Source organism: Megalobrama amblycephala, linkage group LG21, assembly GCF_018812025.1.
Source record: "Megalobrama amblycephala isolate DHTTF-2021 linkage group LG21, ASM1881202v1, whole genome shotgun sequence".
Classification (NCBI taxonomy): domain Eukaryota; kingdom Metazoa; phylum Chordata; class Actinopteri; order Cypriniformes; family Xenocyprididae; genus Megalobrama; species Megalobrama amblycephala.
The window spans coordinates 30,275,223-30,287,584 of record NC_063064.1 but is presented as its reverse complement, the minus strand read 5'-3'; the positions used below and the strand labels follow the sequence as shown (position 1 = coordinate 30,287,584).

The 12,362-nt window shown below is 37.2% G+C and overlaps 2 protein-coding genes across 3 annotated transcripts; one reads left to right on the top strand and one right to left on the bottom strand.

Annotated features, from left to right (window-relative positions):
* Positions 1-4,461: 4,461 nt before the first annotated feature.
* On the top strand, positions 4,462-5,801 carry LOC125256254 (protein ATP6V1FNB). Its single transcript, XM_048172082.1, has 2 exons — positions 4,462-4,899; positions 5,331-5,801. The coding sequence occupies exons 1-2, from the start codon at positions 4,482-4,484 to the stop codon at positions 5,447-5,449; spliced, it is 537 nt and encodes a 178-aa protein (XP_048028039.1). The 5' UTR covers positions 4,462-4,481; the 3' UTR covers positions 5,450-5,801.
* LOC125256252 (deoxyribonuclease gamma-like) lies at positions 5,559-12,102 on the bottom strand. Of its 2 annotated transcripts, XM_048172080.1 has the most exons (9): positions 12,028-12,102; positions 11,254-11,387; positions 9,848-9,936; positions 9,674-9,766; positions 9,175-9,287; positions 8,963-9,075; positions 8,679-8,836; positions 7,287-7,383; positions 5,559-5,967 (listed from the first exon to the last, which is right to left on the bottom strand). In XM_048172080.1, exons 2-9 carry the CDS (start codon positions 11,383-11,385, stop codon positions 5,902-5,904), a joined length of 861 nt encoding a protein of 286 aa, XP_048028037.1. In that variant the 5' UTR covers positions 11,386-11,387; positions 12,028-12,102; the 3' UTR covers positions 5,559-5,901. The 2 variants fall into 2 exon arrangements, with proteins under 2 accessions (XP_048028037.1, XP_048028036.1); XM_048172079.1 differs by lacking the exon at positions 12,028-12,102 and having other exon boundaries at positions 11,254-11,440.
* Between the last annotated feature and the right edge of the window lie 260 nt (positions 12,103-12,362).

Genomic DNA, 12,362 nt, shown 5'->3' with positions numbered 1-12,362 from the left:
AGGAACAAAACCGACTGTCACCGAGATCTCGTAAGGGAACAAAACCGACCGTTGCTGAGACCTCGTAAAGGAACAAAAACGACCGAGTTCTCGTAAGGGAACAAAACTGACCGTGAACCGAGATCTCGTAAGGGAACAAAACCGACCGTCACCGAGATCTCGTAAGGAAACAAAACCGACTGTTGCTGAGACCTCGTAAAGGAACAAAAACGACCGAGTTCTCGTAAGGGAACAAAAGTGACCGTGAACCAAGATCTCGTAAGGGAACAAAACTGACCGTCACCGAGATCTCGTAAGGGAACAAAACCAACTGTTGCTGAGACCTCGTAAGGGAACAAAACCGACTGTCACCGAGATCTCGTAAGGGAACAAAACCGACCGTTGCTGAGACCTCGTAAGGGAACAAAACCGACCGTCACCGAGATCTCGTAAGGGAACAAAACCGACCGTCACTGAGATCTCGTAAGGGAACAAAATCGATCTTCATTCAAATCTCATAAATGAACAAAACCGGCCGTTGCTGAGATCTTGTAAAGGAACAAAACCGACTGAGATCTTGTAAGGGAACAAAACCAACCATCACCGAGATCTCATAAAAGAACTAAACCAACCATCACCGAGATCTTGTAAGGGAACAAAACCGACTGTCACCGAGATCTCGTAAGGGAACAAAACCGACCGTCACCGAGATCTCGTAAGGGAACAAAACCGACCGTCACCGAGATCTCGTAAAGGAACAAAACCGACCTTCATTCAAATCTCATAAATGAACAAAACCGACCGTTGCTGAGATCTCGTAAAGGAACAAAACTGACCGAGATCTCGTAAGGGAACAAAACCAACCATCACCGAGACCTCATAAAAGAACTAAACCGACCGTCATTCAAATCTCGTAAAGGAACAAAACCGACCGTCACCGAGATCTCGTAAAGGAACAAAACCGACCGTCATTCAAATCTCGTAAGGGAACAAAACTGTCCGTCACCGAGATCTCGTAAGGGAACAAAACCAATTGTCATTTAAATCTCGTTAAGGAACAAATCCAACCGTCACCGAGATCTCGTAAAGGAACAAAACCGACCGTCACCGAGATCTCGTAAAGGAACAAAACCGACCGTCACCGAGATCTCGTAAGGGAACAAAACCGACCTTCATTCAAATCTCATAAATGAACAAAACCGACTGTTGCTGAGATCTCGTAAAGGAACAAAACCGACCGAGATCTCGTAAGGGAACAAAACCAACCATCACCGAGACCTCATAAAAGAACTAAACCGACCGTCATTCAAATCTCGTAAAGGAACAAAACCGACCGTCACCGAGATCTCGTAAAGGAACAAAACCGACCGTCATTCAAATCTCGTAAGGGAACAAAACTGTCCGTCACCGAGATCTCGTAAGGGAACAAAACCGACCGTCACCGAGATCTCGTAAAGGAACAAAACTGACTGTCTTTGAAATAAAAGAACAACGAAACAAAACCGGCCATCATTGAAATCTTGTTACTGAACAAAACTGACTGACAATGAAAACCGATTCTCATTAAAATCTTGTAAGGAAACAAAACCAAGTGACATTAAAACCTCAGAATGGAAAAAGACAGTCATATTCAAATCCTTTAGAAAACAAAACTAACCATCATTGAAATCTCACAGCAAAAGGAAACCACCCAAGATCTCACAAACAAACGTTACTGAAATGTTACAATACAACAATACTAATCAGAATATTAAAAACAACAAACAGCAATGTAAAATTAGTACATTGTAGTGCAACATAAAAATAGGTTCTAAGATGACACACAAAGACATCAAGAATCAGCACATGAATCTCAACAATGGTGACAATCAAAAGTGTCATGCTGCAATGCATGCTGGGAACAATAATACAAAACACCCAGCATGCATCACAGCATGAATAAATTATGCAGCTGAATTTTCCTATTATTTTCTTTAATTCCAACTATTTGCTTTTATTTTTGCTGTGTTTTTTTATTAGCTTTTTGTGATGTCCAGAGTAGATCTGATTGTCTGAATATTTTTGTTGTCACCATTGTTGAGATTCATATGCTGATTGCTAATAGTTTCTTCAATCGTTTAATTGACTTTTGAAATACGGTATGATCTCGTATTGCAATATAGCCATAGACGTTGGAACAGGGGTGGCGGCCGTTTTGTTCCGTCTTCTGAGCGGTGTCAACTCACACCAGAAGCATTTCAGAAGCTAAGCGGCTGGATTCCCGATACCACGAGATTTGCATGTCTGACGTTTTTTTCATTGATTTTTTTCGTGTTTTTAATGGCTAAATTGTTATATTTTGTCCGGTTTTATTGTGTTTATTGCTATGCCATACTTTATTTTGCTGTAGCCATACAGATAAAGTTAATACACTTAAAATTCCAGTTATGGACAACAAAAACAAAGAAATTTCAAGTTTTTCAACTTCGAATCTCTTGTCGTCAGTTTCTGGCATCGTAGTGATGCGAAATATGACCAGGAGTTTACTCAGGGTGATTATTTTGACTTTATTTTGTATTTGAGCTGCGCGTCTTTGACGCGGCGTCCGTCAAAAATAGGCGAGGCGCCTATCTTTAGCGAAGTGGGCGGCGAGCTTCTGGGACGCTTCTCAAACGCACCGCGGCGCGGCTGGTGTAAACACGAGCATTGGCCGCGAATCAGCTCCGGTAGCCGCGTCGCAGCCGTAACGCGCCGCACACGCGTGCAGTGTAAACGAGGCTTAACACGTACAGACTCCATGTAGGCCTATGATTCGCTCTTTTGTTGTTCTGTTTTCTTTCAGGATCAAAAATATAACAAATGAAAGCGTTTATCTGTATTTCCGACTGATGGGAACTATGCATATACATTCATAAATCAGTCAATTTTGTATTTTATTATGAGATATTTTATTCTAATATGATCAGTGACTCAAGCACTGATGGACCAAAGAGCGCGCATTTCGACATTTGCAGTGAAAACTTGAAATATAAATTCTCAGAAAATGCATTTAATACCAATATATTGAAACGTCTGTTTATATGCTCCATTAATAAAGGAGTCCAGACATTGGAAACATATCAGTCCACATGCGTTTTATATTTAATATGAGGGAAATAGACATGCATGCATGCGTGACACAAAAAAAAAATCTTTAACTTTTAGCTAGCAAAATATTTTTTAGTAATTCTGTCAATTACACTAAGGTTATTACATTGTCTGCCATATATTTGCTTCTTATTTATTAAATACGGGCAATTGATTGATAAAACATTGATCAAAATTAAGATACAATTTATACAAAACGAATATCTTTTAAAAAGAGTTTTATATAAAACAAAACTTAATGAAGTCGTCAAAATCATGTTTTACCAAAAACAGCGCCGTTGCTAGGAGGGCGCCAGCGCCTCTGCCTTTCAGCGCCTATGCCTCGCGAGTGGATGATAGCCCTGAAGACGCCTAGCAATGATATACCTTTAGTGGTAGTATACCTTTAGTTAAGTTATACCTTAAGAGTCTTAGTAGCGCGCTAAGAGACAATGTTATCGGGAAACGCAGCCCAGGTATGATGCGTTTCATGCGTAATGGAGATTCCAAAACGCTCTTCTTTGGTCAGAACCATGGAGTCCATCCTATGCACCGAAAGAGCATCAAGCTATTAAAATTTATATTATGTATACGCACAGATAATATAACAGTAGCCCCCCCCCCCTCTCACAATATAGTTCCAACGTCCCTGAATATAGCGCTCTTTTTTTAAGACGTGTTTTGAGTGGATGGTCCGTACGCTATTAAACAGCAGAGTATGAACCGATACTAGAAGATATAAACATAGGCTATGCTTTTATGCCATCAATGCACTTTAGTTATGTTCGTTATTCGTTCTAATGTGTCAATTAATGTTCTTAAAACGTTAATCAAAACAATATCATACCTTCTGTTCTCTTCTTTTTAAAAAAAAAAAAAAAACGTCAAAAGATGCGCTTGAACCGTTCTCCTGATCCTTTTGAAAAAGCGCGAAAAATGAGGAAATCTTGAATCAGAGCTCTGGCGTGAGTATGCGCGCGCTTTACAATACTGAGTTCTGATTGGTCAATCATTGTTATTTAGCCTATAGTTTAATTATCATACAGAGAATTTTAAAATTTAGTGTACATGATAAGAATTACATAATATACACAACACTGTTAATCTAAAGGGGATGGTAAGGGGCTTTACAGAGGGGATCCTTTTTTGTATTTCTACTCTTTGAGTCCCTATCGTTTTTCTTGTCTTCTTTCTCTGCTGAAACTGATTCTTTCTCTGCAGTGAGTCTCTTTTGTTCTTCTGTCAGCACATTTAGTGTGTGTTTGTTTATATGGCCTCTCGTCTCTCCCGCTGCTGAGTGATCTTCCCTCTGATTGGTCGGCTCTTCACCTCTTAGGTTTCTGTGGCCTCACTGTCCCGTTAATCAGTAAGAGACGCGGTCAGATCTCACAGGAGACATGAGGAACCTGCTGACCACCCAGGACCAGAACTTCTACCGTGAGCTGATCCTGAAGGAGGCTTACACACGGCTGGCGTGGAAGATGAAATACAGCAAAGAATACCCGACAACATTCACGTCTCGTAGGTCCAAATCCATCGGGCTTTTTAACCCTCCATCTGCCAGTAAACTCACGCTGCCCCCTGTGGTCCAAACGCAGGAGAAGCAGCGCGAGGCGCCCGCGATAGTGCGGCGGTCCCTGAGTGAAGCCCCTCTGATGAGGCCCGTGAGCCCGAAGACTAAAGCAGCTCTTTATCAGGGATTCTCCCATGAAGGCAAAGGACGACATCAGTACCTGAGGAAACGAGCCGAAAAAGGCCCTGAAGAAAAGTTTGATTACCCAATTCTCTCGTCCTGGGATTATGGATGGAGACTAGGTGAGGAAAGTGGGAATTTATAACTTTTGTAACATGATCCTTCAGAAATCATTCTAATATGCTAATTTGTTACTCAAAAATTTCTTATTATTATCAATTTTGAAACGTGACTTTTCTTTGATGAATAGTATTAATGTATCACTCGCTCAAAGTGGGACTCGAACCCGGGTCCGCGGGCATGGGAGTCGGACGCTCTAACAAGGCGCTAAAGTCGTAAATCTATTACACATCCTTGCTGAATAAAAGTGTTTATTTCTTTTTTTAAATCTTACTGACCCCAAACTGTTGAATAGTAGTGTATATAAAAACAAATACTGTTAGTAGTATTAGTAAAATGATTGATGCTGAACATTCAGTATTTAATAGTAAAATATTAGCTTAACAATAATGGCATGTCATTCTGAAATCTTCCACTGATTTTGTTTCCTCAGGTGACTATGAGATTGACTGCAAGACTCCAGCCAGTGGGAGATCTGGGATTGTACGGAACACTTTCTACGCCAGGAATGGCATTTTTAATATTCCCACAGCAACCGATCAGCTTGGATGAAACGCACCTCACTGCACCTAAAATCAAAAATACTATTTTCTGAAGTAAATCTTCTGTTTACTGTAAATTAAATAAATCATATATTTTCTGTGTAAGCATATATGCCAGGTTTTTAAAGCATTTGATAGAACTTTATTGTAGAAGTTACATGTAAATGTCAAAACAGATGTATAGAGTTAATTAATGGAGAAATGTAGATGGGTTAAATGGGTAACAGCCTTGCAAACTAACTCTACTGTCTCATAGCAACCGGTAAACCAACACTGCAGCCCGCTGGTTCATAATTAACAAGCACTGGAAACTTTTCTGTTCTTCTCTACACAAATACTCTAAATAAAGGACTGAATGCTCACTTTCTGAATCTCTCATTATGTTAGAACCGCTTCATTTTTATAATAATCTGTTCTTCATTCTCATCAGACGAGTGGCAGAAGTGTAAATGGAGAATGTTGTTATCCTCTCCTCTGCGCTTGATTTACAGTGATGCAGAGCGGGAAATGATCACTCACTGCCAGAGCCTGTGGAACACAGAGACAGCTGTTAGTGTTTACTTTCCTGTAAGGGAGACTGGGGCTAGTTGTCACACATTTTACTTTATATTTTGCCAAGAGTGTTTATTTTTGAAAGTCAGTTTGTTTATAGACATTGTCATAACAATGTGACAACTAGCCCCAGTCTCTCTTAATCTCAATAATCTTGCTGTTTGTCGGTTTGCTTAATGCATTGTTTTTCTTCTAGGAAACAATACTTCAGTGATATTGTTATTTAACCTGTTAACTGTCACTGGCCCACCGGTAGGCCCACAGCCATTACATATTTAAAACAGTAATATTCTATACTAAACCTAAACTAATTTTGACAAACTATATATCATTTGAAAGCTTCGAATCTCTAGTTTTCATATTTGATTTTCAAAATAAATTACAGAGGAGCAGTAATTTATAAATTTGCAACAAGCATATTTTCATACTCATAAGGCATGTTCAGACCTTTATTTTGAAATAGCGATGAACATGAAAAATCATAAAAGATTGGTTGAAACATGTTTGTTTTCATGCCAAGAGTTAAAAAGATAACATCCATTAAATTTTTTGAGAAAAAAAGGTCTGAAAATGTTTTTAATAGAAAAAAGAAATACATTTATGATTGTGGTGGCGATCTATAACCCACATACATGTTGTTTTTATGTTTATTAGAGTTTGAATTCATATCAAATTCTGCCAGACTTCCCATACTACTTCTATATAGGATCACTCAAACCATATATGGAAATGGAGGCGCCCTTATATGGTCAGTAATGTAGCTTGGTTGTCATCTAGTGAAACAGTGTGGTACTGCGCCCAAACAAAATCTTACTGAAAGCTCATTTTTCGAGATATCAACCTGAAATTTGGAACACAACTTGTTCAGATTTTTGGCTTTGATTTCCTTGCAGTTTTAGAGTAAAACTTGTTTTGTAAAATATATATTTTATATAAAATATTATATTTTTACATTTTCATAAACTTAAACTTCTATAACTTTTTTTCTGTTTCACTTACATAAGTTATTTCACTTCAAAAAAAAAAAAAAAGTGGGGGTGACAGTTATTTAAATGTTAATATTTTAGACCTGTCTGGATGGTTTTCGATGGAAATTGCATATATATACGTCATTCGCCCGTGTGTGTCTCGTTATATCCGTAAATAGAAAAAAGTTGCTCTGCTTTGACATGTCTTCCGCAAAATGCATCCATTTTGTTTTTAACTGCTAGAGGGCCAAAAGCTTTAGAGTGTACCTTTAATTAATTTACTAACATCTCCCATAAAAATGGTTTTGGATCTCAGATTATATTTACCTGCTGCTCAGTGAGACCAAATTCATCTTTAAAGTTGAAGACCTCCACTGATTCAGGACTAACAGCCGCAATCATCTTCTCGCCATGGAGGACGACCCTGCAGAGCAACAAATGGGAATGAGTAGTAGAGATTTATCAAACTGAGACTTTTTAAAGTTTATTTTTGCCATTTAAGCCTTTATTATGATAGAACAGAAGAGTGGTGAAAGGGAGCGATAGAGGAGGAGAGAGGGAAATCGGAAAAGAACCACAATCCGGTATAATTTAGTGTTTTTGTCTTTTCCAGTACAAATATCTAAACATTCTTAAATAAAGATACATTTACTTGAGTAAAATTAAATCTTGTTTTCTAAAAAAAACAACAAAAAAAAAGTAAAAAGATATACTTACAACAGGAAAAAAAAAAAAATATGTCCATGGGGCAAGAAAAATAATCTTGTTGCTCCATGCTCCATGGACAGATGTTGTTTCTTGTTTTAAGCATGATATTTGATATCATATCTAAGTCATTTTGCTTCTCAAGTAAATATATCTTGATTTAAGAATGTTTAGATATTTTTTAAGACAAAACAAAATGCAAAATAAGACAAAAATATGAAGTAAGAAAATTTTCTTTGCAGTGTGTCCACATGGCTATTGCTCTGACCAAACAGAGTTTTTACACTTTTATATATTAGACTCTAGAAAGTAATGTTAAATATATCAAATCATAATACATAGTATGCAACAAGATCAGACCCTTAACCATTAAACTACCGAAGGTTTATTTTCCAAGCATTCTGTATTCCTGTGTCATTTTTGTTGGTCCTGAAACAGCATTCTTGTCAAACAAACATAGTCCTAACCCTAAATACACTCTTAAAAATAACAGGGGTGTAACGTCACGATTTGATACATATCACGATACTTATCTCACGATATGATATTACTGCAATACTCCAAGACATATGGTAAAAGGTTAACAAAAATGTACTGTTGATTAAAATGCTAAATTTGGTATTACATTTGAGGTGGAAATGAACAGGCTTGGACTTGATGCTGTAACCCAATGCACAGGACGCCAGAACAGAATCTTGTAGAATCTTTCCATTCTACAAAGGAATCTAAATAGCAGAAAAAGGTTCTTTAGATTTTTCAAATGTTCTTCACACTAAGAAAAAATGGTTCTTTTATGGCATTGCTGTGAAAAGCTCCCTTTTGGAACCTTTATTTTTAAGAGTGATTTGAACAACACAAAATCAAAGAATGAAGTCAGGTTGACTCTAACCTGACCCTAAAATCTGAATGTTGTTTCAGGATCAACAAGGTCCTGTTGATTCTTGTCATAATCACAGTTAACCATTTGAGATTCATAGAAAAATACAGTTTAATCAAATAAATCAATCTTCAGACCTGTCATAAGCACATTTAGTGGATGCCTTCACCGACGTGTCCAGATTGTCACCCGTCAGCCACACAAACTCACTATCTGAGCGCAGACGGATGTTCACCCACTGCCTCTTTGGAACGTAACTGCAGGCGGCATTGAAATCCCCCATGATGATGAAGTTCTGACAAAATTAGACGAGATGAAAACCGAGTGAGGCTGAAAGTAGGTGTTTTGATCACTATTATACGCTATTATACAGCAAAAGAATTCTGTTCAGTCAGGGAACATTACACAACATGCATCTTACGTCAGATTGCCACAGCTGTGAAACATTCTGATAAACATCATACAGTTCATCGATTTCTTTCACAGCTGCTTCTGGAACCGTATGAATAGGAATGATGACGAAATCCTTGATTTCTGTTGGAAGACAGACAAAAACATGTTTGTCATAATTTCATCATGTTTAAGGAGGTATTAGAGGTTCATCTTCCACACTGTAAATGTTCTCAGTCTCACCAGCGTTTGGAGCCGAAAACCACACGACAAACGGTTCTCGAGCAAAAGCATCTTCATCTCCGGTTTGTGTGTCTGGATACTGATAGACCGCTTTCACAGACAGCATCTTCTGCCTGATATGATCATAACGAAATCATTATTGCAGTCTGATTTTATTATATATGCATTGATTCGACGGATGGTTTTATGTTTTTGTGTTTTCACTTGGCATTGCAAGCAACTTACTCTACCATGCTTCATTCTGTTTATTTTATTAATTTAATTTTTCGTACAGTTATAAATTGCAAGCAACCTAAACTATATTTTGCTTTTGCAAGTCAGAGCAAAATTATTAAACCTTTTAATTTAAAATCTAATTGGGATTCTTCATAAATGTACAGAATGTTCATCAAACCACATATGCATTCCTTCAACTAAATCAATACAGCATGCAAAATAACATTACTAATATGAAATAACATTAATAATTATGAAATATTTGTTAATACATCACACATACCTGTAAATGAAGGCATACTGCTCCTTGTATGTTTTCCTGCCGAGTCTTTCACTAATGACAGAGCTGAATGTATCTGCTCGAGTCCTGGACTTGCTGTGAGGGACAACAGATTTACTATTTTGACATTTTACTGCATTCATCAAGACTTTATTATCTCATCTAATGTGTGTTTACCTGTTCAGGTGAGTCATGAGCTGATCAAACGCTTTGCCTTTTGCATCTTTGATCTCCAGGACGAGCATGAGGTCACAGCGGATGATGCTCTGCGGTGGGGAAATGTGATTGGTTTAAATTCATTCCTTGAAAATCATATTACCATATGTTCACTCTTCAAAATTAAGGTTCCAAAAGGGGCATGTTCCTGAGGAACACCAATAGTAACTGTAGATGGAAATAAGTTGGATGAACCGAGTGCGATCAGAGGGATATGATATAAACCAGGACATACATATATATATATATATATATATATATATATATATATATATATGTGAGTGTGTGTGTATTTATTTATTCATGGTCACCTTGTTTTAGTTGGCCATATGTGTTTTGCACTTACACTGACAATAAACAGTGCTCTAAAAATTTAAATACAGCAGTTTAAGAAAATGTGTTTTTTGTTGAATGCATTTCTAAAGCTTTAGAGTTGTGCAGTGGAATTCAGACTTCATTGTCTCCATTGTCTCAGAATCCAGGCCTCCAGATGTGTGTGTGTTTGTGCTGGTCAGTGTGAGTAGATCTCATGTGAGGTTCCCACACTGACTCTCTTCTTCACATCAATGGAGCACAAAAGCATCAGAGTCCTGAATGGAGCATTAGTGACGCTGAAGACTGTTACCCGCGGAAACCTACCAGTACCACTCGGATTAGAAAACATTATTACAAGTTTACCTTTGTGAATCGGACTAAGGTAAGATAGTTTTGAACACTGGATGGTTATGTACTTGCTCTAAAATTGATTTTGGATTATTTTTAACCAAGTTAGAAGCTTTAAAATAACAATTTTTCTTAGTGAAGAACATTTGAAAACCTTTTTTCAATGTAAACTTTTGTGCAACAGAAAGATTCCAATGTTAAAGGTTATTCATGGAACCATCGATGATGATAAAGAAGAGCGTACCCTTGCCCAGTCACCAGAATCTGGACATCTGGTTTGTTGGAAGGAGAATCCAAAATAAAGACCATGACCTTGGAATATCCAACCATGTGTTTCCAAAAACAATGAGAATGACAAAATGTCTTGTTCCTCTGTGTTCTCTTGACACACTAGATAGTAAAACAATGTCACTACATTTATAATAACATTCAATGACGTTGGTTTAGTAACACAATGTTATCTGATCTGCAATGGATTGATGTTTTTTTCCTTTATGGAGCAAGTCAGCGGTTCATAGAGCGAGACTGCAGCCAAATCTTGTATCGGTGAGTGTTTTTCCATACAACCATATGAAGTTCATTGTGCATTCAAACATGAATAAAACAATGCAATTTAAAGCAGTGACTTATGCAATATACATTTAAAATAGCATCAAAGCATTGTGCATTCATTATTAAATAGCATGCAAAAATAAAAAGCTCACCTCCACTATGATGTCCAGCACATCTGGTTTGGAGATTTTACTCTCTCCGAAGGACTGTATGTTGAAGGAGCAGATCTTGAGACTGGCGGCTCCTCCGAGGGTCAGCAGCAGCAGGATCAGAGCGGTCAGCATCACTGTGGATGAAGTCAGCTCAAATAAGAGGGACATCTGTGAGCTTCCTTCAATTATACTGTAGCCAAACGCTTCCTGACTTTATCTGATGGCCACGACTATTTTTGCATTCTGGCACAATAAGGTATGAGGTTGATTCCTGTTTTCAGATGATTTACATGTGTTATTTCTCTTCTGTTTAAAGATGGTTTTGTGCTTAAGGCAATCAATAAATAATTTAGATAATATATTTTTTATATAATCAGGGTTTGAAAGCCCATATCAACACACTAGCCAATTTGGCAGGTTCGATAAATTATTCATAAATACTCCAACCAGGAGTGTATTTATTGTATTTTTATGGTATACACAAACAATGATTGACTACCGTAAAACTGAAAGCCATCCAGTGATTCCTTAGTTAATAATTATATTTAATAAATTTAAATGGCTATTATATTTGATAATATAAAATCAACTTAAGCAGTGATTTTGATCATCTGGTTTAATTCTGATATTGTTGTTTTGGCTATAGTAGGAATTCTGAATGGCTGGTAACTTAAAGGTGTGTGAACTTTGGGAATATCTATAAACAGAAATGCAATATAATATACATAACAATGTTTTCAGTGGTGTATAAAGACCTTACATAATGAACCTTACCTTACAATGAGCCATTTCTATCTCATACACCGCTATGTCAAGTTGCCATTTTGCGCCGGCATGTTTCTACAGCATCCCTTTAAAAGAAATAAAAGAAATGAAGTTGAAAAAACATAAACATGGACTCTTAATGATGATGAACAGAAAAGGAAATATTGCATATAAAATTATATCAAAGTATACACTAACATGTGCAATACAGTAAATATGCTTACACTACCCTAAATCAATGGAAAGAAGTGCTGTCCCAGTGTTACCCAAAAATTTTATTTTGCTCAGTTTACAGAAAAATGTCACACATCCTTACATTATAATATACTATTGTTTCCTCTTCT

Excerpts from the sequence above, each read along its gene's own strand:
- LOC125256254 (XM_048172082.1), top strand. The coding sequence starts at position 4,482 with ATGAGGAACCTGCTGACCACCCAGGACCAGAACTTCTACCGTGAGCTG. Across the intron at positions 4,900-5,330 it reads GGATTATGGATGGAGACTAG|GTGACTATGAGATTGACTGC; the intron begins GTGAGGAAAGTG and ends TTGTTTCCTCAG.
- LOC125256252 (XM_048172079.1), bottom strand. The coding sequence starts at position 11,421 with ATGTCCCTCTTATTTGAGCTGACTTCATCCACAGTGATGCTGACCGCT. Across the intron at positions 9,937-11,253 it reads TGCTGGACATCATAGTGGAG|AGCATCATCCGCTGTGACCT; the intron begins GTGAGCTTTTTA and ends TCCCCACCGCAG. Across the intron at positions 5,968-7,286 it reads TTGGTCTCACTGAGCAGCAG|GCTCTGGCAGTGAGTGATCA; the intron begins GTAAATATAATC and ends TGTGTTCCACAG.